The sequence below is a fragment of the Molossus molossus genome, unplaced genomic scaffold, assembly GCF_014108415.1.
Source record: "Molossus molossus isolate mMolMol1 unplaced genomic scaffold, mMolMol1.p scaffold_m16_p_1, whole genome shotgun sequence".
In the NCBI taxonomy this organism is placed as follows: domain Eukaryota; kingdom Metazoa; phylum Chordata; class Mammalia; order Chiroptera; family Molossidae; genus Molossus; species Molossus molossus.
Window position 1 is genome coordinate 231152059 of NW_023425344.1, and position 25407 is coordinate 231177465.

A 25407-nucleotide genomic window follows, 5' to 3' on the forward strand; every position below is an offset into this window, starting at 1 on the left:
CTGGTGAGACCAAATCCCAGGTGTCTGCAGCAATAACCTGGCCATCCACTGGGTTTCCTTGCTTCCCTGTCTCATTGACCTGCTTCCTCACCTTGCTTCCTGGGGTCTTCTCTCCCACAAAATACCTGCTTCCAAATCCTCATCTCGGAGTGTGCTTTCTGTGGGCCCCAGGTGAAGACAGGTGCAGATTGCAGAGCACGACTACCTCACGGCAAATTCTGGTGCCACTTACTATAGCTCTTAACTTGGGGAAATGGTCAGACATTTTATTTTTTCACTGCAATTGCCTCATCTCTGGAAAAAGTACATGATAATACCCATGTAATGTTTTTGTGGACCTTAACTGAAAGAATACATATCAAGTGCTTAGCACAGTGGCTGCCACATTGTAAGTGTTCAGCAAACATTGACTTCCATCATCTTTATTGTGAATGTTGTCATACATCATATCATCTCTAAAGAGATGGCATGAACAGTTGTAGACAGCTGCAGGATTTTAAAATTCTGGTAGCTTTCTCACACCTGTGTGAACTCTTGGAGCTTAAAATTCTTCAAGTTCCTGCTGGTCTATAGCTTATAGGACCCCCGGAGGTGGAGGAGATGTGCAGACGTTAAGAAAGGACTGAGCTAGTGGCTGAAGAGCCAGGCTTCCCCTGTTTGAGTGAACAGTCTGAAGTGGACACTGAATGAGCACACGAGGAGAAGGCAGTGAAATGGATCAACCGTGAAACGTGTATTCCTGGCACTCTAAGATGATAGCCAAGTGGCTTTCTAGGCTTTGGCTAAAATGTAGTCAGAACTGCCTCTGTCTGGGTGTAACACACTGTGTTAAGAGGGAATATCGCAACAAGCATTTGTTGAGTGCCTTTTATGTCCCAGACCTTCCATTTGATATTCGGTGATGAGGATAAATATCACCGGGTCCCTGCTCTCAAGTCTGGTGGGAGAGATGGACATGTAAGCGTACATCCCAGCACAGAGTGTGTGGCTGTCCTGAGAAGGACAAAGAGTTCCTTTAGGTGAAGACAGGGACATACTCTTTAACCTGCCCTGGAGGTGGCTTTGCAGAAGCTCGAAGGCAGGTAAGTTAACTAAGGCATATAGCTGCCAAATGGGGAGCCAGCATTTGAACCAAAGCTTTTTCTCTCACACCAGGCTGTCATGGTGATGGTGGGGAGCCCCAGTGAATGGCACTCAGCTGTGTTCTACCCCCGACTGCAAAAAACCATAGCGGTTCTCTCAGTCTAGAGACCTAGAGCATACAGAGTGTATGGTGCTTAGATATGTATTTTTTAATCTGTTGCACAGAAAATAAAATGAAACTTGGATAATTTATATCCATGTAAATTGAGTGGAAAGAGAAAAAAAGGTGAGGTGTCTGGACAACCTGCCATTTAAAATAGTAACAAAAGAAGCATCGTATTTTCCGAAGCAAGGTCAGGGCATGAGGTGTAGGGACGGTGAGCAGGGGTGGTGTACCCGGTTTGCCTCTTGCCTGCTCGTTGATTCACAACTGGAAGTTGTCTCTCTCTCTCCCTCTGAGATGACCTGCACTGGAAAGGCAGCATTACTCAACCCTTGTGATTTATCAGAGGGTTTGGATACAGAACTAATGAGGTTTTTGTTCAAAACAGCTAAGACCTCAGGTTTGTAAAGTAGAATTTTGGGAACAGGTTGGTTGGTGGAGGTAGTGAGATGAAGAATGAATAGCATCTGGGGTCTAAAGTATAAAGTAGCAGAATTCCAGAAATTAGTAAGGGTCTCTGCTCTAAGAATAAATAAAAGACCAGAAAATAAGAAAAAAATAAAACCAAGGCTGTAATCAGTTTATATGCAGTAATCACAGGACTTGGTGATATTAGCTAAACACATGGGTGGGGTTAATCAGAGAACACATCGAGAAAAAAAAAAACACAGCTTTTATTGAACATGTGCTGAGGGCTTCTGTGCTGGGGACATTGATAGTCCCATTTCACAGATGGTGATATTGAGAATCAGATGGCTAGTGCTAAATGTTTTACTTGAAGGTGCACAAGTGAACTAGAACCCAGGTTTACTGTTCTACTCTGAGGAAATTGTTCTTTCCACCATAGACCATGTTGTCTAGGTGAAAGTAAACCCAAGGAGCTGGTGTTGGTTTACAGTTCCAAGGAGGAGAGAAATGTAACATTATAATTAGGTGATAGAAGGCCCGGGCCAGTGTGGCTCATTGGTTAGAGCATCGACCTCATGCACTGAAGGGTCCCAGGTTCACTCCCTGGTCATGGGCACCTACCTGGGTTGCAGGTTTGATACTGGCCCTGGTTGCAGTGGATGTGAGAGGCAGCCAATCCATGTGTCTTTCTTACATGGATGTCTTTCTCCATTCCTCCCTCCTTTCCACTCTCTCTCTAAAAAAAAAAAAAAAGCAATGGAAAAGAATATCCTCAGGTGAGGATTAACAAACAAAATAATAATAATAAATAAAAATTAGGTGATCGGAGATTTCTTGAGAACATGGCGGTTTACAAGCAACTTGTTGGAAGCAGAAGGAGATTTGATCCTAGAAGCCAGGGCAACCCTTTGGTTGGAAGGTACAGTGTGAGCTCGGGGATTTCTGTAGAAGTGGGAGGAGTCAGGCTTCGTGGTTTTGGCTGGTGGAAGGAGTTTCCCATAAGCCTCCGGGTCAAGTGTGGCTCATTGGTTAGAGCATCGAATGAATTCAACGATAATTTTGAACTACCTTTTCGGAGTCAGGGGCTAGAGAACAAAAGTGAGTAGGCAAGTCGCCAGCCTCAGGAAGAGTAGAGTTTAGCTCCTGTGGGTTTAGTCCCAGGCCCTGCTGAACATGGTCTGGATTTTGTGTTCAGTCCAGGGGAGTCCTGAGAGATGAGGGAGAATAACGGTTATGGAATCAGAGTCTGCCTGTGGTGGATAAAATGTCCCAAGATATTTGATCATAGTGAAAACAGTGTCATGAAAAGATAGATGTAAGCTTCTGGGGGAGAAGGGGGCAGGCAAAGTCCTTGAGGATAGGAAAAATAAGTGGAGACATTTGTGAAATGTGATTCAGATGGGGTGTTTGGGTTACCAACTTAGGTGTGATGTGAGACCAAGACAGGCGAACGCCCAGTGTGTGCTGTTAATTTGTAACCGTATCTATGTTTTCTCAGTAATTAGGAGAATGGGGGAATACTTTTTTATATATTCTACCCAGCCTTATATTTTCCTATTGCACATGAGGCAGAAAGGAGGAATTCAGTTAATATAAGGAGGAATTCAATTAATTAAAACCAGGGGTGCCTTCTCTGTGCTAGTCAGAGTTCTCGGAGTTGCTGGATTGTACAGATAGGAGATAACAGATAACAACTCACCCTGTCGGGACTCAAAATCTAAGCATGCAGCATAAAGAGAGCCCACAGGCAGTTCTAATGTGGGTAGTTTGTGACATAGAGTATTTGTGATTTGAATGATCTCTCCCTCCCTTTGATCCGACGATACCCACTGCACACCTACGATAGCAGGAGACACTTGGCATTGCTCTTGTGTCTCCACCACTGTGTGTTTCCTGAGGGCAAGAGCTGTGGCTTTCTTGTCCACTTCTAAGCATTGAAAATGGAATGTGGCTCATAGTTCAATAAATATCTGAATGAAGAATTTCCCCAGAGAAGAAATGATGAACTCTTCATTGATGGTGATTGTTGTCGTTTATAAAGTAGGTTCACATTTCATTCCACTAATGAAGCGATTTGGTAATTCCCTATACATTTGCTAAAAGGACTCAGTAGACTTCCTTATTTAACTCAGTGCCTCGTGGACCTTCAGCCACTGGACAGTCAATCTTGCTAAACGTCGGAGGTTCTTTTAGAGCACCTTCTGTCTGTGCGGGGACATTTGTAGCAAGGTCCTGAAGCCTGTGGGATGTGGTAACCTGGTCATGTATGCTGTCACAGGAAGAGTCACTGCTGTTGGAACTGACTTGAATTGGGTCTCGGAAGTGAAGTGCTATCTGAGAACAGAACGCAGGAGGGCACCAGAGACCAAGAAACCAAACGAAACGAAACACTGAACAGAGATCTTGCTGAATTGATCCTCACTCTGCAGTCTCTTTCTGGCTCAGGCAGGTACACCTGTGCGTGACCAGGCAGAGAACTTGTATGGAGAGAACCAGAAAGTGGCCTAGGGTGCATGATGTACTCAAGCATATTAAGGTCCCCCTGTGTCTAAGCAGATGGCTCCCAGACTCAGGGGAAATCAGAGTCAGTCAGTGTAGTTTTGAGACAATAATGCTTTACCAATTTCTGGCTCTGAACTAGGATGAGAATTTGCAAAATGCCAGCCACGGCTTCCATAGTATCATCAGGCCCCTCTCACACTCTCCCGGGGAGCTGTGGCAGTCTGCAGACGACAGCAGTCAGGGAAAACCCAGTTCCTTTGACTTCAAGGGCCGTGGGTCTCTGTGTAAACATACACAGGGCTGTTCTGCTCCACCTGGTTCTGAATGCTGGACCGTATTTCTGATTACCCACTAGTCCTTTCCACCTGGATGTACCACAAATACCTCAAATTCAGGATGTTCAAAATCAAGCTTACCAGGGTTTCTTCCAAACCCAGCTCTCCTCTCTGTTTCACCTAAAACAGGAGGCAAGACCCAGCTAAACAGGCTGGAAACGAGGAGGTAATCCATCGCTGCTCCCTCCCAAACCAGCCCATGCAGGCAGCTGGTCGCCTGCCTCTTTTTTGTATACCTGTCATTGGTTTCTCTCTGCTATTAGTATTTAAATTCAGGATTATTTGCCTCTGTTCTAAATTCAGTGATCTCTGCAGTCTGTTCTGTTCATCATCTAATCTACTCCACTCTCTTTTATTTTTTTAATTTGAGCTCCCCAAAGGTTTTCCGTTGTGTAAGAATAATGTCCAATACCTCAGCATTATACACAATCTAGGTATTATTTTTACTACCTTAGCTCTCACCCACATTTTCTCCACTCCCAAGATCTCAGAAACACCAATTCCTCCCCCCCACAGGGCCCATTTTTCCAGCAGTTAATCCTGTTTGACCTGCAGTGACTCCTGTTGGATGGGGTACAGCCTACAGATTAAATACATGTGTTCCAGAACGAGACCGGCCGGCAGCGAACTGCAGCCTCCGCCCAGATCGCCTCCACCACCTCTTGATATAAACACGCTTTTATGAGAACACGGGGATGAACTATGCTCGCGATAAAAGACGCTGGGCAGAAAAAAACACCTCTTGGACAGTTCCATTTATAGAAACCTAGGAAATGCAAACGGATCTGTGGGGACACAAGGCAGGTCTTTGGCTGCCTGAAGAGGGGCACGAGGAAGGGCTTGCAAAGTGTACGAGGGAACTTCTGGGGTGACGGATACGTTCTGTACCTTGCTTGTGGTGATGATGTCATAGGTCTCTTTATAAGTCAAAATTGACCAAATTGTCCACCTTAAATACGTGTAGTTTATCACATGTCAGTTGCACCTGGGAACTTGAAAAACATTTGAAAGAAAAATAGCAGGTGACGTTCAGCAGGGTCTCCACCCCAGTCAGCCTGAAGAGTTCCTTGTGTCTTCACAGAGAGGTCACTGGAGTGATTGTCCAGAGCCCACGGTTTCCACTTGGTTACTAGTTCTAAGAATCTGGCCACATCCTTTAACCTTTTTGTGCCTTTGGTTACTCTTCAGAGACATAGGAGGACTGGACTTGATGATCTTCAAGTCACCTTCTAAACTTCTAGGGTTCCCTGATCTCCATTTTACAGATTCACCCCACAGACATTTGGGGGTGCCTGCACTTACCGAGGCAGTGTGTTAATGGCGTGCGCCCACCTTGCCTTGCTGTCGGTGAGGCCTCGGCTGTTAAACATGCTTTGCTCCTAAGCATTGCATCTCTGAAACTGCGGGGGCTCATCTGGTAATCTCTTCCTTCACGGTGGCAGAGGAGTAGGGCTGTTGAATTTTCTTGTCTGGGTAAATTACCCTTCTGAATTGAACAACATATAATTTAGCCTCCCCGATCCATCTTCTCCTTTACACAATTTAACAATAATAGGTTGTTTTTAGTTAGGGTGAGCAACTACAGTTTTAAAAAAGAAATGTAAGGGAAAATTAGAAACGGAAGGATGTTTTATGGGATACGCTAGACTTTAGAATGGAAGATATCATTGAGAAAGTTTCTGTGTCTCGGGCCCCGTAAGTGACACTGGCTTCACGCAGTGGCCTTAAAGTTGTCTTGACTGTTACAGGAATTTGTAAGCTTCTTAAGACATCCCAAAGCTCATGGCTGAGCAATGATCCCTTGAGAGGAGAATTCGCTGGAGTTTCTCCAAAGCTTGGCTGCTTAAAATCCAAATGACCCAGCGCTAACCTTGCTTATCTCTAGGCACGTTTCCTTAGCAACATACCAGCCGTCTTAGGATGCTTAAAGAGATATGTTTTTAACATTGGTGTAAACCAGGAACTGAAGAAATAAGAAGACTATAGTCACATTATTACTGACTTTAAGATAGGCAATTGGAATAGCCATTTTAAAACTTGCTAATTATTCATTTATCATTCTCCATGGATGTAGAAAGGCAAACACGGGAGTCAGTACAAGACACATTTCCTATGTTACCTCATGTATCTCTCTCACCATAGCCCCTGATGAAAGTGATTGTTACTCTTACTCATTTACAACTCGGAGAGACTGAGGCTGAGAGATATTGAAGAGTTTGTCCAGGGTCACACAGCTAGTAGGTACTGGAGCAGGAATTTGAGGCCAAGTCTTGCTCACGTTCCTCTAAATTCAGTGTCTGTCCTCCTACCCCGCTGGCTCACTGCTTATCTGGAGGCATTTGAATGATCATTTGGCCCTTTCATTCCCCTGGTGTTATTGTGCTGGTTTCGTTTCTCTGTGGCCCCCTGCTGGCCGGCATGAGAGATTATGGAATGGTGGTGTAATAGTGGTGGCATTATCTCTGCACCATCAGTGTGCCAGGAAGGATGGATAATCCCAGGTGGAGGCAGAGAAATCTCAGCCTTTCTCTGACTGCTGTTAGGATATTTTCCCCCTCGATATAGTTTTTTTTTGTGTGGACTTTGTGGAGTTTATTTGGATTTAACAGTAAAGAATTTGGTTCTTCGGGACATTTTCTCCAGTGTGTGCTTGGAATTTCTAATTTCTGTCCAACCCTCTCTTTGTGAAATATGAGTTGTGTTTCTTTGGCCGAAAAAGGCAGTCAGGAGTTGGTCTCTCTGCTTCCACCCTCACTCCCCTTCTAGGCTTTACACTTGAAGGCTAAATTGATTTTTCTAAAACAGTAATCTGATCATGTCACTCCCTGTGACATGTGGGAAATCACCTTGACACAAGTGCACTCAGGCAGCCTGCCCTAGAGGTCATGGAAGAGAAAGGCTCAGAGACCAAATTATGATGTTTAATTACATGGTTCACTAAATCAACTTAAAGCACACATCAGAAAGCCAGGGGAAGGAGATCAGTTGGAAAACCACACTTCGGACAATGTGCAAGGCTGCTCTGATCCTCAGTTACACAGTGTCCATATATCTTGTTTTGTCTCTGCCATGTATGCCTTCCCTGCTGACAGCGTAGTTTTAGGGACTAGAGTTGATGCTAAGAAAGGGGTTACAGCAGCCGAGGGCCATCAGGGGCCATCACTCACTTGCCCTACTGGAGAGACAGACACAAGGGAGAATAGAGCTGCCACAGCTGTAGCTCAGCAGTTAGCCTCATGACCAGGTGTATGTTTTATTTGAGTGTCTCAAGCAGAGAAAATACGGGGCTAGAATGGAACCAGAGTGGGTGTTACCAATTTAGAGATGACAGCTGTCAATCAGACATGGTCTGAGTTTTATAAATATTTAAGATTTACTTGGTACTTCCATCCTTTTCTGTGGGTAAGTAACTCTCTTGTTCGTCGTATCCTTTTTATCTTCATTCAAAATACATATGCTCCATTGATTTTCTCTGTATTTAAAAGGTCTCAGAGGTGACCCACTTGCTCTCTATACTTACCACATACTATAGGTTCTAGTCATCCCATTTGTTTTTATTGTTGTCTTTAACGAAATCGAATGGCCTTAATACAGCGAACACGTTGCATCCTACTGAAGATCTTCCAAGACCTCTTTTAGGTCTAGAAGATAAAATGCAAAGTTTCATTTTATTGCATAAAGTTTCTTATGATTGACTCCTGGCATCCCATTTCGACTCACTTCCTACCTCTCCTTCCACTTCCCTGCCACACGGGACGCTCACCATTCCTTGCACTTTCCAAACTCAACTCTCCACATGGTATCGAGTGTTCTTCAATGTCAGGTCTTCCTCGAGCACTAGTTCCTGCTCATCCTTTAAGGAGCACATGCCCTGCTTCCTGTAAGAGGTCTCATCTGAATAGCACTACCTTCCCTATCCCAAACTCATGCACACATAGGCACACGCATGTACACTGATACCTTCTCCCTGTTCCTAAGTTATAGTATAAGAGTACTAACAGTTTCCCTGTGACCTTCAGCAGACCTGTCCCTGACTCTTAATTCTTCCTGTGTTTGTACTGAGCCTCTACCCTAGCCATGGGAGCCAGACTAAGACCTGGACAATTTCTGGTGCCCACCTGCCAGACGTGAAAGGTTTGGAAAACAGGAGTAATCTGTTCACTGAATTACACACTTGAAATGACTTTTTCAAATGTGGCTGGTACCTAAAATCTTCCAACTATATCAGAATTGGGGAGAAGTCCCAGTGATGTATAAAAAGAAACAAAAATAATTATCTTGAGAAGATGTCTTTAAAATCATCTCTTGGGCCTGGCCAGTGTGGCTCAGTGGTGGAACATGGACCCATGCACCAAAGGTCACTGGTTTGATTCCCAGTCAGGGCAACATGTTCAGGTTGTGGGCCAAGTCCCCAATGGGGGGCATGCAGGAGGCAGCCGGTCGATGTTCTCTCTCATCGATGTTCTATCTCTCTCTCCCTCTCCCTTCCTCTCTCTCTCAAATCAATAAAGAAAAAATAAGATAAAACCATCTCTTTGTCACACGATTGGTGATAAAGGTTTATTATTTTAAAAATGAAAAATAGCTCTAAATGATCTATGAGCGATCTTACTTTACAAGCCACTGACACTGATCTGGAGTTCGGATGGACGAATAAAATGTTCGTCTCGTGGAGAAGCTGAGGTGCATGGATTCCACACTGCATTCGGAGTCACAGAGATATGGTTTCAGCCCAGTTGTTGCCACTTGCATCCTACATGACCTCATTCACGTTGCTTAAACTCTCTGAGCCTCTGTTTTCTCCCCTATAAAATGGATGAGAATCCGAACAGCATGCACTATTAGATAACTATGAGAGTTAAGTGGGTATAGAAAATAATGCGCTTGGTCCCTAAGAGGTGGTCTGTGAACAGCAGTCTTTTCTTTTGGTCTTTCTTTCCTACTGCTTCTTCTTCTTCAGACAGTGATATGGAGAAGGAGGGAGGAAGGGAGGGAGGGAAAGAGAGAGAGGGAGAAGGGGAGAGCGTGAGAAAGACAGGGAGAAAATAAATTTTCATGAAAACCATCATTTGGCTCATCGATGTCATGTTCCAGTTTGGTTTTGTGATGTGAGGGAGTCATTTTAAGGACATTTGCCATGATATGATACGACTGAAATGTCAGTTTGCTAAGGGCCTTGCCATTGGTCACTATGACATGGTGTATACATATTACCTTCATTAGTCCTCACAAAACCTTGCGAAGGAGTAACTATGCCTGTTCTCTACTTCCAGATGAAAGCGATATAGTTATAGTGAGGTAAAGGAATTGGTGGGAAGCTTCAATGTGACCATTTCTGACTTAGTTTCTAGGAGTGCATAGGGGTAAGCTGATAAAATAACCGGTTACAATTTGCTGTAGTTGGAATATTATATGTGTCATGAAAGGTGAGGTTATGAAAATGTATACTGGGGTCAGATCCCAAAGGTCTTTGTACACTTTCATTTTACCTAGACACCTAGTGGCCTTTGGGGATTTCAAGTAGGAAATGACATGAAGACATTTCTGTTGAGGCATCATAATTCTGACCACAGTGTGAAGGGTTGCTCGATAAGGAGATTGAGAACACAACAATAACACAGCAATACCTAAAGTGAGCATGGAGGAAGGTCAGAGCCAGGGCAGTGCGGCAGGATCTGATGGAGAGAATGCATTCGGCTAGTACCTAGCAGACGGAATGGCCTTGCTTGGCTGTGGTTTGGATGCAGATGGTAAGAGAGAAGGGAGGATCCAGCATGACTGCCAGTTTCATGGCTTGAGGAACTGGATGGTGATGACCTTAGGAGAGATGCAGGAGGAGAGAAAGGATTGGAAAAATAAGATGCTAGGAGATAGCCTAGAAAAAAATTCCAATAGGCAAATGGAGCAGAAGAGAGACAGGTTGGCAAAAGACAAAAGATCGAGAATCCTGGGATCTCAATGTTTCATACTTTTCCAGGTGCTTCTTATCAAAGTTAAAATGTGAGAACCATTGACCTAGATTACTTCTGAACAGCTCTGAAAATTCTGAAAGTTAAAGTGGCGGAGCCGTTCCAAGCGCATCCCTGCGTCCCCCTGGGAGAGATGGGCCACCTGTCATCCTATATAGATCAGAAACAGTGCATTTCATGAAAGTGGAAAAAAAAACACAACATAATTTCATGCTTCTAAAATACACGCTTCTAAACACTGTTTATGCATTCTGTGTTCTGACAGCATTTTAAAGATAAAAATCTTAAGAGTTTTATTTTTCCAGGAGAGAGATTTACCTCTGAGCAATTTGACAAATATTGAGATTTCTTTTAATCTATGTTTTCCCCCTGTGGTTTTTCTCTTCATTTCTCTCTTCTCCCATTTTATTTTGCTTTCTTTCCTTTCTTTGTCTTTCTTTGTTTTTTATGCACCCAGAAATTGAAGGCATGCCCACGGTGTGCCTTGATTTAATTGTTTCATACCTCCCCCCCCCAATAGGGCACGTGTAGAATATTTCACTGTGAGGATTGATCTTCGCATCTGTTAGCCGTCCTGGGTTCACCCCTTGGCTAATGGGGTCTGTGAAGTAGTGAAAGGCAGAAAGGGAACCAGATTGCCCAGACTCAATCCCAACAATTCCGACTCATGTGACCTTGGAAAATCGACCTCACTGTTTTCTCCTCCAGCATCCTCAAGTGTAAAGTGTGGTATTACTAGGACTCGTGTGTTAGTCGGCTGAGCTCAGTTATGCAGCGGGGCCAGATACCTTCACGCAAACTCCGTGACGTTAAAGACCAAAACTTTATTTCCCACTCACAGTATCATCCACTGTGGTCCTGCTGCAGCTCCGCTCTGTGCCCTCTTCCATCCTGGCCCTTGGCTGGCCACGCAGCCCCAGTCGGTTACATCTCATGTTTGTAGCAAAGGGGAAAGAGCTGGTGGAGCCCAGTGGTGGCTACTTCTAAATCTTCTGAGTGGCCCAGGCCACTTCTGCTCATAATTCATCGGCTATGAAGCGAGCCACACAAAATGCTTCATATAATGGGACAGGAAATAGAATCCCCCAGAAAGGATGGACCTGTAAAGAAAAAGGCTGATAGAAAGGGACAGCAAATATTGTCAAAAACAACACAATCACAGCAACCTTTGGGATTGATGTACTCAATTAATTACTATAGGTAAAATGCTCAGATTGGTGTTTGGTGACTGGTGTCTAATAAGTAAAATATACATATTACCTATTACTAATAGAGTCTAATACAAGTATGAGGAAAAAAAGAAGTTTATTTATTCACTCTTCAACTTGAGAATCCACTGTGCGTGCCAGGGACAGCACCATTTGGAGTTAAGAAGGCTACAGAAATAAAGGTCTCGGTCTCTGACTTACGGGGTCTCTATGGTCATGATGAACACATGTGAAAGGATAGTTAATGACTCAGATTTTCAGGTAGAGTACCCCACCTGTGGGGTGCCCAGTGCACTCCTCTGTGCCCGTTCCTCTCACACAGTTGGTTTTTATTTTCCAGCTCCCCCAGCAGACTCTGAGCTCTTTGATTACACTCTGTGTGTTTCATCTCTGGATCCCCAGAAGCATCCACAGTGCCTGTGGAGTAGCTACTGAACTGTCCAGTTAAACGCATCTTCCTTTACACAGCTGGAAGTCGGGTGATAGGAACAGTTTACTCCTGCTCGATGCTCCCAGATAGTCTGGGATTTAGGATGCATGGAAAAAGCAGCCAGCAGTGTGAAGTTCACTAATATTCTGTACCCAAACTGTTCCTCAGGGGTGTAAAGACAGCATGTGAAGATTGGCCATGTTTGCCAAGGCTGCCCCTTGGCCATGTTTGATGCATATACGTCTTACTTAAGGGGAGACAGATACATTTGAGTTAAAATACTCTTCAGCTATTTTTGTTGATGTTCTGGTTTTAATTTTTTTCTCTATATGCTTGTCTTGCAAGGTTTATTTTAGTGGGTATCATAGAGAGATGATATTTCTAGTGAGAGGGAGAGCTGTAATTTCTCATGTTTTGAAATGTACATATGTACGTATTATTTTAGGAGAGAAAGGGATCATCATCTTAGAGAACTGGGACAAGAATAGGGTCCTCATTCTGCTAATCCATCCTTCTGGGTCCCCCAGTTGCACAAACTAGATGTTAAGAGGATTCAGGTGATGGGGTCCATTCTGTGTGGCAAGTTCCTCTGTCCACAGTGGGTGATCACTAATGCCATGAATCTCATAAGCTGATAGACCTTGTGAATGTCTTTCCAAGGACACAGGCTGCAAATATCACTCCTCTGTCTTTTTTTTTTTTTAATCCTCACCTGAGAATATTTTTCTATTTATCTTCAAATAGAGTGGGAGGGAGAGAGAAAGAAGCATCGACATGAGAGGGACACATTGACTGGTTGCCTCCCGCAGGACCCCGACCAGAGCCGGGGATGAACCCCAACCGAGGTACATGCCCTGGTCGGAATAGAACCCGAGACTCATTGGTCCACGGGCCATTGCTCTACTGCTGAGCCAAACCGGCCAGGGCTCTCCTTTGCCATTCTTACCTTAGATCAAGTACTTTCTATTCTGGGAAGGAGGTGTTGCAAACATGGGGATTTATATAGAAATGCATTTTCATAGAACTCTTTGTTTTGAGGTACTTTTAAAACCATATCATTATATCTAAAATGAAGTCCTCCATCTGGGATATGGTAATGATTCAGAAACATGGAACTTGAAGGGACTTTGAGTATGGAGACCGTATCTCATAGCTTTTGTCTTGAATAGAGCTGAGCTAATTAAGAATGATGGCGATCGCCTCTTCTCAAAAGTTCTTCATGGTCCTAGTGGGTCCTCATGGGACCTGATGGTGGGGAGCCCAGTGATCACCCCCAGAGACCTATGTTACTTCCTCACAACCTCTAGAGTTTGGTCAATACTCGGTAATTTACAGTGATAGGTGCTAAGTCTGCCCTTAATAGTGGTAGGAGGTCACTGGACTCTCTGGACTTCATGGACTTCAGGGAGGTAGAAGTTAATGGGAAGAGCTCTAGTTGTGGTGTTAGGAAGCCTGGATTCTTGATTTAATTTCATGATGTAATAGCCTTGTGACCTGGGAGTCACCTAAGATTTCAGGATCACATCATAGTCAATTGGTATTTCCTACCTCACAGGTTGTTGTAACGTTTGGGCTGCTAGGAAGGAAAGGCTCAAGTGCTATGTCTCGGTCTGCGTTCCCTTGAGGACAGAGCCTGAGACAAGAACTTGGGTCAGGTGGTTTACTTGGGAGGGAATCCCTAAAACTGGGAGTGAGGGAGCAGAAGGAATGAGCAGTGAAGCAAGAAACACCAATGTGAGTGTCACTGTCGAGGGTTCTGCTGTGAGTCTGTGGACGTGGGGGGTGGCGGGTGTTGTGAAGAATGCCTCCAAGAGCTGTCACTCAGGTGACGGGAGGGTGGGGATTTACCCGTTCGCTCCCTTCATCCCACGGTTGGATGGCCCTCCTCTCCTCGCCCCACCCCTAGCTCGCCCTTGCGTGTAGGCGAGAAAGGTACGCCTGACTTCAGAGAAGGCCAAGAGCGGGCCTTGCTGGAGGTGGGGCCTGGGAGTCTGTGAGCCTCCTGCTGCTTCCCTGGCTGAAATCGGGGCGAGCGGAGGGGACCATGCAAAGCGCCAAGGGGTCTGCTGCGAGTGTGCACGCATGCTCCTAGTACCCCCACTTTCCTTTTCAGTGTACACTTTTACCTTTGTTTGGCTTTATTAGCATGTTCTATATGTCAGTACTTGACCTTAGTCTTGCAAATAAATTTAAAAAAATAACAAGTAATATCAGATCGTATTTTCCGCAAACACCCCCTCCCCAAAGAGATGTTTCTGTTCCATATCTAGCAGGTTCTCCCCTTCCCTCCACGTCCTTTCCCTGACCTCGCCTTATTCCTCCTCGGATGTCTAGAGGGGGACAACCTGGGGCGTGCCCCTGACAGAGCTGGGAGAGCCAGCAGCAAAGCCGAGCCCCAGGGCTGGTGACCTTGGCAGGTGTGTGGCCGGCTCTGCCTCTGTGTGTGAAGCTGGGCGAACCATGTCAGCGTCACATCACAGAACTAAGTAAGATCGTGCATGCAGGGAGCCCGCACCCCTTTGTAAACGTTACTTGCGTGCTCAGAGCAGTCTCTCAGAAAGCCGTATTTGTTTTCTGGTTGGGAAAAATATCTTTAAAATGAAAAGTCGTGTCTTTATTTTGTGTGGAGCTGCTGCCTGGTGCCTTTAAGCTCTGCAGTGAGTTAGAAATGAGCTCCTAAGTCACTCAGCTGCCAACGTGCAATGTGCAGGTCTCTGCTGCTCCCCTTCCTTTGTTTCCTCTGCCCTCTTTTTTCCATCCAATTCTACGTATTTACTCACTGGTTCAATTGTATGTATTCATGGCTCGACCGAATACCTTCCCAAATCGGTCCAATACATTTTGTTGCTAAAATACAGTTTTCAACTCTCTTCTGCTCCCCTTCCATGTCTTCTCTTTCCCCCAGCCTGTGTACCCATTTGTTATTTAATTCATTCAATTCTATTTATTCATTCATTAGTGGTGTTTTTCCTGATATGTTGGGGATGACAAAGTGCCATGTGCTTCTCTTTCTAAGGGCACAGGAGTGGAGGCAAGGGATATTAAAACGTATCTGTGATACAGGTAACAGAGTGACGATTTACAGGATACAGTCACAGCTGAGTTCCTGGGAGGCGTGCTCTTCCAGGCTGAGGAGGGGCGGATGGGGCAGAGAAGTCATGTGTGAAAGAAAACCAATGAAGAACGTAGCATGCCTCTCTTTATTCCTATTTAAAGCAAAATATTATTAAGATTAATTAACTAGACTTTATAATTCATAATTGGACATTTTTTTATTCTGCTTTTTATTACCAAATGGTCAATTCACAGGGAAACAGACTTAAAATTGGAGATCTATTAAGAGAAGCAGGTTTTAGTGCATGTCCTGGTTAAAATCTCTTTAGCTCAATCTCTATCAGCTTCTGAACCTGTGTCTTTAGTGCTAAACAATAAGATCGCATAGTCAGAAGGGCCCAATGGCCCAATAACATTTAAAATCATCAAAGGAAGATGAATTTGCATTAATTATATCATGACGATGGTGGGGAAAAGACTTGCATGTTCCAGAGAGATGTTTTTCGAACAAGAGTAGAATCAGTATGCACAGGAGCATCTTTTTGTCTATCCTGGGGCAAATTGCTCTCATCTCTTGGAAAGTGGCTCCCTGAAGAGAGATTATCACAAGAAATCCTGGGATTGTCCTGAACTCACCTCTCTCAAGCAAGGCTAAAAATTTATGACTTCAGGTAGAGATTTGGCAGTAAATTGGGGGCAAGATTCTGTCCCATCTTTTGCGGAGTCATTTGTTTCTTCACAGATATCTCTGCCCCGGATTCATTCCATTTCAGAATTGAGGTGCTCCAATCTCCTCGCCGAGACCAACGGGTTCGTTTTACACAGTGGTCACAATTTAGAGGTCCTATTGATTGGGCTGCCAAGGTTTGCTTCGTAATGTCAGGGCCACTCCAGTGCCAAGGCGTAGACCAAAGGACAGAAATGAAACCCTGCAGGAGAAAAGGAAAAGGGGGGATGGAGGGAAGGGAGAAAGGGGAGAAGAAGGCAGGGAGGAAGGAAAGGAGAGAGGGAGCGAAGGAGGGAAGAGAGAAAGAAGGACATCAGGAACCCAAACCTTGTTTCGTCAGTGGGCAGTGGAGGCCCACGGTACACAGCAGCGCTGTGCTAAGACCTCCTGCAAGCCACAAGCTTGATTCACACCGCCCAGCGGCAGGAAGCTGCTAGGAGACGGTCCTGAGCGTGACTACCACGAGGTGGGAAAGGCGCAGATAGCAGAGGTAGCTCCCCTGACTAAGAGCATCAGTCATGTCTCGCTTTCTCTGGCCGAGTCGAGGGTGCCTCCATCCACCCGGGTTCTCAGGCCTTACCTGAAGTCCACGCTGACCCCTGTCTTTGCAGCTCTCGCTCCCACTCTACCTCCCACACGATCTCAGGCTCTGTGATCCCACCTCTGCAGGACATCCCATCTCTCACTTCCATGCCTGCTGCTGCCTGGCCAGCCAAGTCACTTTCATTTCCCGCCTTTGTCAGCGTCCCCGAACACCGTCTCGTTGCCATTACTGGCCTTTTTTTCTGTTCAGTGCATTCATAGCAACCACAATAACTTTCATTTTTATTTAAAAATTTTTTTTTCTTTATTAATTGTTAGAGAGAGAGGAAGGGAGAGGGAGAGAGAGATAGAAACATCCATAAGAAAGAACATTGACTGGCTGCCTCCTGCATGCCCCCCACTGGGGATTAGGCCCACAACGAGGCCTTGTGCCCTGACCAGGAATCGAATCAGTGACTTCTTGGTGCATGGGTTGACACTCAATCAGTGAGCCACACCAGCTGGGCCACAATGACTTTTAAAACTGAAATGAAATCATACGATTCCCCTTGCTTACAAGTGGCTTCCAGTTGCATTCAGAACAGGATTCAGGTTCTGTACCATGTTTTAGGGTCTATTGTGATCTGGCCTCTGCCTCCTCCTCCCCCTTCTCTCCTACCACACTCCCTCCCCTGGGCTCTAGAGATGGAGGAGGGCTTCTCTGTGTCCCTCTGCCATGCCCACCTCCTCCGGGGCTTCTGCATCTGTCCTTCTCATTGTCTCAGGTATTTTTGCGTGCTTGGCTCCTTCTCAAATTTGCCTCCTCAGAGAAGCCTCCTCTGACCGCCTCACTTAGTAGCTCTCCATCCAACTAGGTACTCAGAGCAACAATAGAGAAGCTCCCCCAGAGAGGCCTTTCTGGAATATTCTGTAAAGTAGCCAATCCTCTATCCCCACCTCAGTTATTTTCCATCATGTCACCCTATTTTACTTTCTTCATAGAAATCAACCCTACCTGAAACCAGCCCATGCTCTTCCGTGTGTGTCTCGCCCTCTCCCGTCTCAAACCAGCCTCAGCTGGGCAAGGGCAGGACCTGGACTTCCCCTTCCGGGCTAGACTGGCACCGGGCCCCATGCCAGTGCATAGCGAACACGGGTTAAATACGTCGTCTGTGTGCTACACCGCAGAGGGGCGTCACAGGGCCTCGTGGCGCCTGGGAGGGCAGCGTACAGGATGAAGCACGGGGAAAGGGGCACCCAGAGTGACGTGTTCTCGGCGGCAGGCTCGACGGCACACTGCCTCATTCAAGCCCGATGAGCATTGGCGGTGTTTTGGGTGGGGTTTAACCAGAAGCAGGTGCTCCTGGAGGGTGCGTGTGCTCAGCTGGAGGACCTGGTCCCCTGTGTTGCTCGGACCTCGCAGGAGGCTTCCTCGTGGAAGGCTCCGGAAAGCTTTGTACCTGCTTCCAGCTGGGGTGGGAAGGATGAGAGGGCCTCCGAGGCCCGGAGCTCCAGGGAGGAGGAGGTGATCTCTTTGAAATGTTTTGCCCAATTGGCTCTTTAAGTAAATATGAATTAACAGTGTTTCAGAGAAAATGGATGCTTTGGAGGGAAAAAAAAAAAAAAAAAAACGTTTATAAAAACAAGACAAAATACCTCTACCTCTCCGTGGAGTTGGCGACCCAAAGAACACCAGAACCTGAACGTTCTTGGACGGAAAATAAGATGCTTCTTTCCTCAGTCCCTGCATCCTCCTCGTTCTCGGTTCCATTCTTTTCCTCCTCAACCCTGCATTCATTGTCCTGCCCTCTCCTCTCTGGGTGGGAAGACTGCTCAAATCAGGGGTGCTGGCCCCTTAGTAGCTGTCACTGCTCAGCAGGCCTACCCTAAGTGCTGGTGGAGAGAAAGGTAAGTTTTCTCTTTTTGAAAAATTTTGGTGTTCTTGAAATCTATCACAGTCATTCATTTTGAGTGTTTATTTACCATATCATTTAGATGGATAATCTTCCTACCTTTCCAAGGGAGAGGGTTTCACATATTTTCTGCATTGTTGAAATTTCGATTCATGTGGAATATAGTTCCAAGGGAAATCAGGTTATTGGTCCTTGGTTCTTCTTGCACCAATGGAAAGATCTTCAGGGAAAGCCAAGTGATATGGTACAGGTGTCGCCCCCTCCCTTCCTGCCCTCCACACCCGGCACAAAGCATTTCCAAATGTGACCCACCCACTTTTGGAAACATTCCTTTGTGGCACATGGAAGGAATTTCTACTCCCTGCATATGAGCAAAACCATCTGGGTTAGGGCTCGGAAATATATTGACAAATTGACGTACATGGGGCTGCCTTGTGGGTTGGCTGGTTATATTGCTCCTGGAGGGAATAACGAATTCACGTAATATGCACGGTCTGCTAAAAATACAGGTTTAAAAATGATGAAAATTCAAAGTCCACCGTGTGAAGGTGTGCGCCTTCAGGAACGCGCACGTGTAGATTTCCCCACGCACTCCCATTTCCTGTCTGTCGAAACTGCACGATCTGCTCCTATCTGAGCTTCGTCTTCCTTCCAGCAATCAGCAATGCTTTCTCTCTCAAAGAGTGCTTTGCTCCTGGTTTTTCACGGAGGTTTTGTGATTATCTCTGACTTCTTAAAGAACCAGGCCCTTCACCGTGCTCCTGTGGGACAGGAGCGCAGTCTAGTCTGGGCCCCTCACCCAGGCTGCCGCCTTCTCTGTCCCCTCCCATCAGTGAGTTAGACATCTGCTGCGAGACGAGCCTTAACGGAGAGAGAACGCTGAGTGGGTTTGCAGTGAGTAGGTCGCGAGTGGGCATTGGGGAGGTATTACACAACGAACTCATTAAAGGCTCTTGGCTCTACAATAATGAACAGTTCCACACTCCTACAGACGCCGGCACCCTGCAAACCTTCCACTGTGATTCTGTTTTTTTCCCTGTGGTCCCAGGTGTCATTACCCGGGAAATGCAACGACAGGGTGTCAAATTACTTACTCGTTTCTGTATTTAGACCAAACATCAGGATCTAAGCAGCCTAAAAGGGAATCAAAGTGTTCTTTTGGTGATCAATATTTACTCCTTGAACTATAAAAGGAGGAAGCAACGTCTGCTCCGTGCATCCCATGTGCCCCTAATTGCTGACCACCCTTCTCCGAGCCCCTGGAGAGAAAATGCACGATGCAGGGCAATTGATGGCTTTGAGTCTCGTCTTTGAGTCTTGTCCCAGGTCCGTTTTAAATTCCAACTGAAATAGTTTCTCCTCGGCTGGACCATCTTTGACTTACAGAGGAGAACTTTTCACATCCGTCATTTTACGGATGCCGCTCGACGGGCTAGCATCCGCTGGAGGAGTCTTTTCCTGGACGAGATCCTCGTGCTTTGAAATCCCAGCGGTTTGCACGCTCCAGCCTGCAGCCCGGCTCTGCTCATGCATCACTTTATTAATCTCGTGTTGTGCTCGGGCCACACATGGGACTTGCTCTTCCCATCCATTTGCTTACGTTTCCAGCTGAGTTTCAACACCGCTTTCCTTCTTGTAGGAGGAATCCAGCTTCTGGCTGGGTGAAGGCTCAATGCCCTCCACTTTTGGAGGCCAGACGTCTTCCAGAAAGGCTCACTGAGGTTTCTGTATTTATTGCCTGAAAGTGAGTATTGACTAATACTCATTTCCCTGCCATTTTTACGACATGGCTGTGAACCTTTCCCCCTCCTCCTGGAGTCAGAATGTTGGAGTTGGGGGTATCCAATGTCACCAGGCCATAGGTCTTGAGAGGTTTCAGTGACGTTTTTACATCCCGGAGTTGCAGCTATTTTTTGTCTGAATCTGACCGCCAAGGTCAAGGACAGCACGAAGAGCCGAGGTACCAGCAGAACGTCAGCGGCGTCGGAAACACGCCGGACTGAGCGAAGCTGGTTTTGCCTCTCGGTGGCAATGTGGTACCAACACGGCAATGTCCTAAGCTGACTGTGTGCGTCAGCGTTTCTTCCTCTCGTCCTGTCCCCAGTCATAAACATCAAGGGATGTGCGAACGCTGCCGACGGAACAGATGGCCGCCCATCGGAGAGCCTGCGTTTGCAACAGCTCTGCCTCCACAGCCAATGTTTCCCACATCTCTCTTTACTTTCTTCCTTGCTGTTGAAACATTTGCATGTGGAATAAAGAGGATAAAACATGGAACAACAAAGGCAGATTTGTTTCTTCCGAGAACATCTGTTCTTGCTTCAAAGGACCCACAGGAGGTGGTCCGTCTTCTCCTGGGGCCCACACCGCTTGCTGTTGTAAAGGTGACTGCCCCGTCCTCCTTAGACCCAAACATCAGGGGGGGATGAACAGCGCTGTCCAGTGAGTTCAAATGTAGACAAAATCCTGTTCTAATATATACATTTTAGATAATGCTAAAGACAGGTGCGCTTTTAAAGAGACCCTAAGATCGGATGTCAAACGGTTCATTGTAGAATTATTTTTTTCCCTATGATTCATTCACCTCAAGGCGCCATGACCCAACGTGGGGTACATTTGGTTCACTCCAGGTTTCTTCTCTGAATTCTCGGGATTCTTGTGAATTTGACTTGCACTTTGGGTGTAGGTACATTCTGGAAAATGTTAAGTACAAATCTTCTGCTGAATACTTTGCAGTTAAAAGAGATCTCTCCACGTTGAAAGTCTGTTTATTTTATAAGAAGAAAATTCCCCAAAACTTCAGCTGCTCTTGTATCTCTTACAACCCACCTTTAATAGGATACTAATTACTCAAGATGAAAGGGTACAGTTTAAAATTGCCTAGTTTAAAAGATCTCTGCCCAATTGCACTATTTCTTATTTCATTCCCTACACAGTATATAATATCTTCAATTTGGGGAGTAGAGGAGCAGGCAGAGTGGCTAGTAAGAGCTATATGGGGTGGACAAAAGTAGGTCTACAGTTATACAAATAAACAATACAATAGTAAATAATAATGGAACAATAATCTCTTTTATGTGTACACAACTGTATCTACTTTTGCCCACCTCTGTATAATGAATGCAGCTTTCAAAATTAGGTAAAAATATATTGGCCATATTTGATGATTTCCAAAGAAATGAAGACCTATGTAGACATCACGTAATCAATGAGCACTCATTAGATCACCTACTGTGTACCCGGCCCTGTGCTCCTATCTGTCGGAGCCAAATGTAGGGTCTCCTGACACACTTCAAATACATAATATGCGTAGGGTGCATTGGCCAGTTACACATTTCTTTTTTTTTTTTTTTCCAAGTTATTTCCAGAGATAGGACTTCTGTATCTTGAAGATTTAAGCATCATCTTTCTACATGGGCTCTGCTATCCATGTAATGAAAACAAACTTGGTCTAAGTTCTCTGGTTTTGTGTAGTTTTCTTTGTCTTTTAAATGTACATCTCAGTTCATTGGTGAGTGAAATATGACATTCTTTCCCCCATGACCAGCCGACTTGTTTTAGTGCCTCAACATCTATCTTGCCTGCTTTTGCCCCTAAATGTCCTCATTCCTCATGGCACCCGATTCTTCCTAGGGTGCCCTTGAACACTGTCTCAAGGGTCTTGGACATCAATCTTTTGAGACAGCGTGATTCAATCCTTTATTTGGTGGCACTGAACAGTCTCTTGACCTAAACTGATTCAATTTTGGAATTTTTACACTGTTTCATTTTTTAGGTCCTTGGGTCTTTTTGGGGTATGATGAACAATGAGATAATTCGGGGCCCCTCACATTCCCTTCAGGAGCATTATTTATGATGGGTTTTAGACCTTGATGTTATTATTATCATGATGATTGCTACTGTGGTTTATATGGCCACTGATAGGAAATGTCAAGAGAAGGGCATATACTTTAGCTCTTTACTCATCCAATGGGTGGATACTCTCCAAAAGCCAGACTGGTGTATTATGCCTAGATGACCAAATGATTTTCAAAAAGTGTGCAATAAATTTCCAATCTCTTCAAGAGGTTCATCCGAAATCTAAGACTCAGGAAACAAAATAACAGCTGACTCCTGTTTCCTGGACATGGTCACTTATTGCCACTGGTACTTAAAGCCTCGTATCTGTAGATAAAGGAGGCACTAATCTCTTTCACTCCTTTGTCCTTGTCCTTCATGTTTGAATGACCTTTTGCACTTGGAGGCTATTGTGGAGAATCCTTTTGGACCAGTGAGACCAAGTGGGCTCTGGGGGTGGGGGGTTGGGAGATGAAGCCTTGAGTGCTACTAGGTCATGTGCGCCAGTGTGGCTTTGACAGCTCTAATGCCACCAGTGCTACTTCCAGGGTGATTCTAACTTTGACCCTTACCACCATCCTTAGGCAAGGGACCCGAGACCCTGTACGCAGGGCAGAAGCTCAATGACAACGAATGGCACACTGTTCGGGTGGTGCGGAGAGGAAAAAGCCTTAAGTTAACCGTGGACGATGACGTGGCTGAGGGTGAGTACAGCCGGGGTGAAATTTGTTGCTCATTGCTCTCAGTCCTCTTGGTCATTCAGGGCTCAAAGGGTGTTTCCAAAACCTGTGTTTTGCTGAACAGAAGTCACATGTAATGTGAGCTGTTGACAAGCTCGGGCAAGGCTCGGGAGGTCTTCCTCTGTATTTTCAAAATCCCTTTCCTCCATCTGTATTAAAGAAATGACCGGCTACTGTGATTATATATTGATTGGTCTCTTTCCTTAGGAGTAGAGGACGTGTCTGGAGAATGGATGTAGGGTTCTGCAGATCCTTCTATCATCCAATTATTCAAAAATCAGTCTGCTTCCCAAATACCAGTCCCTTCCCTCAATGCATGAGTCACTCTCTAGTAAAGGGAAATGTATAAAACAGAAATTTGGAAAATAATAGGTAAAACTAAGTACCTCAATCAATGCATGATTTTTAGAATGCAAGGCTAATGAGTCATGTATTTAGTCATTACTGAGTATCTACTCTGTACCAAGCACTGAGAATATGGTGGTGAACCAATAGGCAACCCCTCGGCTGGGTGGCATTTACATCCTAGGAGGGCAGTGAATGTAAAAGCCATTCATTATAAAATAGTGAATTCACAATGAATGAATCTACACATAGGTAAGGGGTCTTCAGAACCTCACACAAGCAGTGCATATTCCCTGAGAGCCGTCCACTGCCGGCAGTGTGCCAAGGGTTGTGGAGTATACAAAGGAGGATGAGAACGTACCTGTTTCCTCGGTGAACCAATCTGGTAGATTAGCTAGGACTCGGGTATTTGAAAATAAGACAAGGAATATAATGAGCTTCTAATGTGGGTAGGTAAGATTATAATTGTCCCTCAGTAGAGATGATTGTCAGTCAGGGCTGGAGATAGCAGGAGTGGTTTATGAAGGCAGATCTTCAGGCAGTATCTGAAGGGTGAGTGTAATAGGTGTAGGGTGGAAGGCAGTATTTGAAGGGTGAGTGTAATAGGTGTAGGGTGGAAGAGAGGTCACCTCTGGGTGCATCTTGAATGCTGCGTCCCATAAATCTATGCACTGTCGTGTTCCACAGCAGTGCACATCTGTTCTCCAGGACTCGCGTCCATATGGGAACAGAGAACTTGGGCAGCAGGGGTATTACGTGGGGCGCTGTTGGCATCCGGAGACGTGGGCTCTGATGTCAGTTCTCTGCGGGATGCTGGAAAGTCACCATTTCTGGGCTTTGGCCAATGACGTCGGTGGCCTGAGCCATTTCGGTGAATAGGACAGTCATTGGGATGGGGAGCCCTGGGATTCCATAGGGTCATTGTCATTACAATGACGTAGGTCTGCGGGAGAGATACACTAAACTTCTTTTTACTCATCTCTTTCGTGTTAAACTAGAAATTCTATTATTGCTAAGGCCCCTTTCAGTATAAAGTTTCTGCAATATTGGGCCTATCATTTCATTTTATAGTCACGAGCCTGAGCTCGTTTTACTTCTGGAGTCAGTAATTACAGTAGTGAGCTGTGTGTGTGTGTGTGTGTGTGTGTGTGTATAGAAGGAGAGTCCATGGATGGAGAAAGACCACGAGGCATGTATCCAGTGCCCAGTAGTCACTAGAGACAAGTTAGCTGTCTTACACATACAAGCTCCGTTAATCTTCTGTAGTTCTGTAAACTGCCTTGCGTGGTTTGTGTTCTTATTGCCATTCTATGCAAGGGGACAAGAAATTTAGAGGGAGCTACGTAAACAAGCTACAAATTCATGTCTGTGGGATTACACCAAATCAAACTGCTTGCTGGACTTCATATTCCATCATAAGAAGATGATTTGTCTTATAAAGCAGGGAAAAGATCATGGAATGGATTAGGGTGAGGTGGGGAATATAATTTTGTAGGTAGACTTTGAGGTCCACTCTGCTTCCCCCCAAGTGAAGACAGATCACAACAGCTGCCCCAAACCTTCCAAATGGACACAGACCTGACTTAATAGGAGGAGGTAACTTAGGTAACTGAGGGTAATTTAGCCTTACGTAATGAATGTAAGCAAGGAGAGGTAAAATGATTAACAGTTTAGAACCCACAGCCAACCTTAATTATTTGAGAACTCCCCATGGGGTGCTAGTCAGACCTGAGCCTGCAAAGCATCTAGTGGCACATGCCTGGCTAACTCTGCGTTTAGCCCAGTAAAACCAAAAGTAATGCTATTCGCAGTGTTTTGAATAGCAGCCACTAGATGGCGACCTCACCCCAATCTCTCCCAACAGTGAGTCCCTTTTACTTCCATAGGAAATTACGTGCTCTGAAAGCTATAGTCATAAGGAGCCGCAGAATGGAGGGTACAGCAATGGGTAATGCGGCCCTCGGTCAGTATTGTTTTACAGACACATTAGAATAAAGGTAATTATAAGGTATGCTTTCTCTTTCCACTAATAATTTAAAAGCAGGACTAAACCCTGGCACGCCCAACTCATGCGGTAATTTGATATTTGAAATTAATGAAACTCTTTCATTTTCAACCTTGCCCCCTACTTTGGGGCTGATGGAAAAAAAGCAGCCATAAGGATAAAGAAA

At 45.3% G+C, this 25407-nt stretch overlaps 1 protein-coding gene across 3 annotated transcripts in view; it reads left to right on the forward strand.

Annotated features, from left to right (window-relative positions):
* Positions 1-25407, forward strand: part of NRXN3 (neurexin 3) — a 1496329-nt gene that overhangs the window by 627054 nt on the left and 843868 nt on the right. For all 3 annotated transcript variants that reach the window (XM_036267618.1, XM_036267616.1, XM_036267617.1), the window contains one exon: positions 22736-22855. In XM_036267618.1, coding sequence (XP_036123511.1) covers positions 22736-22855 — 120 coding nt within the window. The remainder of the gene's footprint in view (positions 1-22735; positions 22856-25407) is intronic.